Genomic DNA, 2,625 nt, shown 5'->3' with positions numbered 1-2,625 from the left:
TGCTTGCTTGCGCTTCCTTCATCTATCCCATCCTTCTTCCTTCATATACTAGATATAATTAGATATAATAACTTAATATTTAATATAAAAAAAATATAAAAAGAAAAAAAAAAGAAAAAAAATAATAAAAAGGAAGAAAAAAATAATAAAAAGGAAAAAAAAAATAATAAAAAGAAAAAAGAAAAAAAATTATAAAAAGAAAAAAGAAAAATAATTACTGTTTGCGTTCTCGCTTTCCTTCACCTCGCGCTATCTTTTTCTTTCCTAGCGTTTACTCTCTCGCTCTCCTTCGCCTCACGCTATCTCTTTCTTTCCTAGCGTTTACTCTCTCGCTTTCCTTTACTTCGCGCTATCTCTTTCTTTCCTAGCGTTTACTCTCTCGCTCTCCTTCGCCTCGCGCTATCTCTTTCTTTCCTAGCGTTTACTCTCTCGCTCTCCTTCGCCTCGCGCTATCTCTTTCTTTCCTAGCGTTTACTCTCTCGCTCTCCTTCGCCTCGCGCTATTTCTTTCTTTCCTAGCGCTTACTCTCTCGCGGTCCCTAGCTTCGCATCTCCCTTCCCAGCATGACGTCATTCCCCGCAACGAGCTACATATGAGAACTGGGACTGTTTACGGGTGGGAGGAAGCACGGATGGGAAATGCGTGCGAGTAAATTATATCATGATTTAAATTTAAAAAAACTTTATTCTTCTCTTTTATATATATATATTTTTTTTTATTACATATTGTGACTAAAAACTAAAGCTACCTGTTCGCAATCGACGAGTTGATGTTTATTGAAGGCGTCGCTGGCGCATATTACATTTGACACTTTTTTATTATCCGTTATAGTGGACGCGATATTGGAGAATTGTGTAAACTTAGTATCGACTGTCTCGGTGATTCTAACCAATCGATCAAAGGTTACATCGATGCATTGATCGAGATTAAACATACGGTGTAACGTCGGTTCAATCATCATCATGCGTACGTTTAAAGATTCGAGACTTATAAGTTTAGTATCATTAATCGTATGAACTCGCACTGTTAGCGGTCCAACGCTTATAAAATTATAGGTATCTTTAGAGTCCTTTCGCAGTAAATCGTGAATATTGCGACGTTGCTCATAGAGTCCCTTCCACGTTTCGAGAGATAATACCAGTTCCTTTCCTTGATGATCTCCTATGACAATTTCCACGTAACTCGGTGTACCCACGTTGATACCAATTTCAAGGAATTTGAATTCCGTGGTTGTCAATGCGTATCGTCTACTTAGTATACGAATCGCACGACGCTTCAACGAAATGCTGTAGAAAAATAAAATAAAAAAAATTAGTTTAAAAACAATTTGTGAAAAAATAGAAAGAAGTTAAACAAAAACTTACTTGTCACATTTGTTCTCAAACAATGGAGTTTCATAACGATTCGGTACGTAATTATTCACGCTTCTGCTGGGGCCGCCACTGCTTCTTTCGACGTAGTACATATTTCCAGATTTCAAAAGTGGACCACTTTCACGAACGGTTAACGCAACACTAACCGTATGAAGAATCAAATATACGTGACATCGCGTTTTTCAAAGTAGTGGGAGATTAGTGGTAAATATGGTGGGAGATTCTAGAATACTTTAGTGCTTTGAAATTTTTAGAAGGGAGAGAGAGACGATACTCGGATAAAAAGAATTCTTAAATGACTCGTGAGGGAGGGAGGGAGGGAGGGAATGAGGAGGGGGAATAAGAAATAAAACATATTAGTGTTTAAATATTTTATTTTTCCAAATCTTGCAATTCTTTCTAGCGTTGCGACCACCAGTTAAATATTTTGAATACATTTTGTAATGCGCAATTCTTAACATGTTTTTCACATCGTATAGTATTTTTAACATCTAGATTATTTAAAGATTCGATATCGTCGTAATCAGCATCCAAGGTCTCAATGATTAAATTTTCTCTCGCATCGTCGCCGAGCATATTAGCAAGCCATTCTCGTTTCTGGCATCCTTTAACGTATACGATACACCGCATTTTATCATCTTCTTCTTCAACTACAGCTGTTGTAATCAATCGTTTCGCCATGCTGTACGTAACGATTCCATCCTCCCATTGTAGTCCATGATGATTCGCCATCAACCATGAAGCTTGACACTTTTCGGATTTTGTAAGGAGATGCCATGGTATAGGACTCCGAAAAATGTAGTGTGCGAGAACAGTTCCTCTTCTCAGCACCGCCACCTCCTTTGCGATGAATTTATTCGAAACGACAAATCCTTGCAGATCGACAAACGTTGGTACAGACATGATGAGATCTCTTTTCGTCAGTTAAGAAGAATGACAACCATCTCGTAACACTCGGATTTATATCCAGCTTTCCCTCTCTCTAAATTATTGTCGCAAACACTTAGGTAATTTTGCGCACAACGTTGGTCAACGGGTTGTACTGGATTACGCGATCGTGTATGATGAGACAGTACGCAGTCGTATTATTAGCCACATTCTCCTTACACTCAAATTCCAATCGCACATCCACGGTTGCACTCTTGACCGATTCGTTTTGTCGAGAACAATCGATGATCACAAACGGACCGTACTGTAGAAACAGTGAGACAGTGAGACTCGGTTCGAGGTACTCGTATCCGTAATAGTTTTT

At 38.5% G+C, this 2,625-nt stretch overlaps 1 protein-coding gene across 1 annotated transcript; it reads right to left on the bottom strand.

The window, feature by feature from the left end:
- Positions 1-401: 401 nt before the first annotated feature.
- On the bottom strand, positions 402-1,738 carry LOC140667120 (uncharacterized). The gene is made up of 2 exons (XM_072894825.1): positions 1,365-1,738; positions 402-1,286 (listed from the first exon to the last, which is right to left on the bottom strand). The coding sequence occupies exons 1-2, from the start codon at positions 1,463-1,465 to the stop codon at positions 719-721; spliced, it is 669 nt and encodes a 222-aa protein (XP_072750926.1). The 5' UTR covers positions 1,466-1,738; the 3' UTR covers positions 402-718.
- Between the last annotated feature and the right edge of the window lie 887 nt (positions 1,739-2,625).

Source organism: Anoplolepis gracilipes, chromosome 6, assembly GCF_047496725.1.
Source record: "Anoplolepis gracilipes chromosome 6, ASM4749672v1, whole genome shotgun sequence".
Taxonomy (NCBI): Eukaryota; Metazoa; Arthropoda; class Insecta; order Hymenoptera; family Formicidae; genus Anoplolepis; species Anoplolepis gracilipes.
The sequence above is the reverse complement of the archived record's forward strand: the minus strand, read 5'-3'. Positions and strand labels throughout refer to the sequence as shown.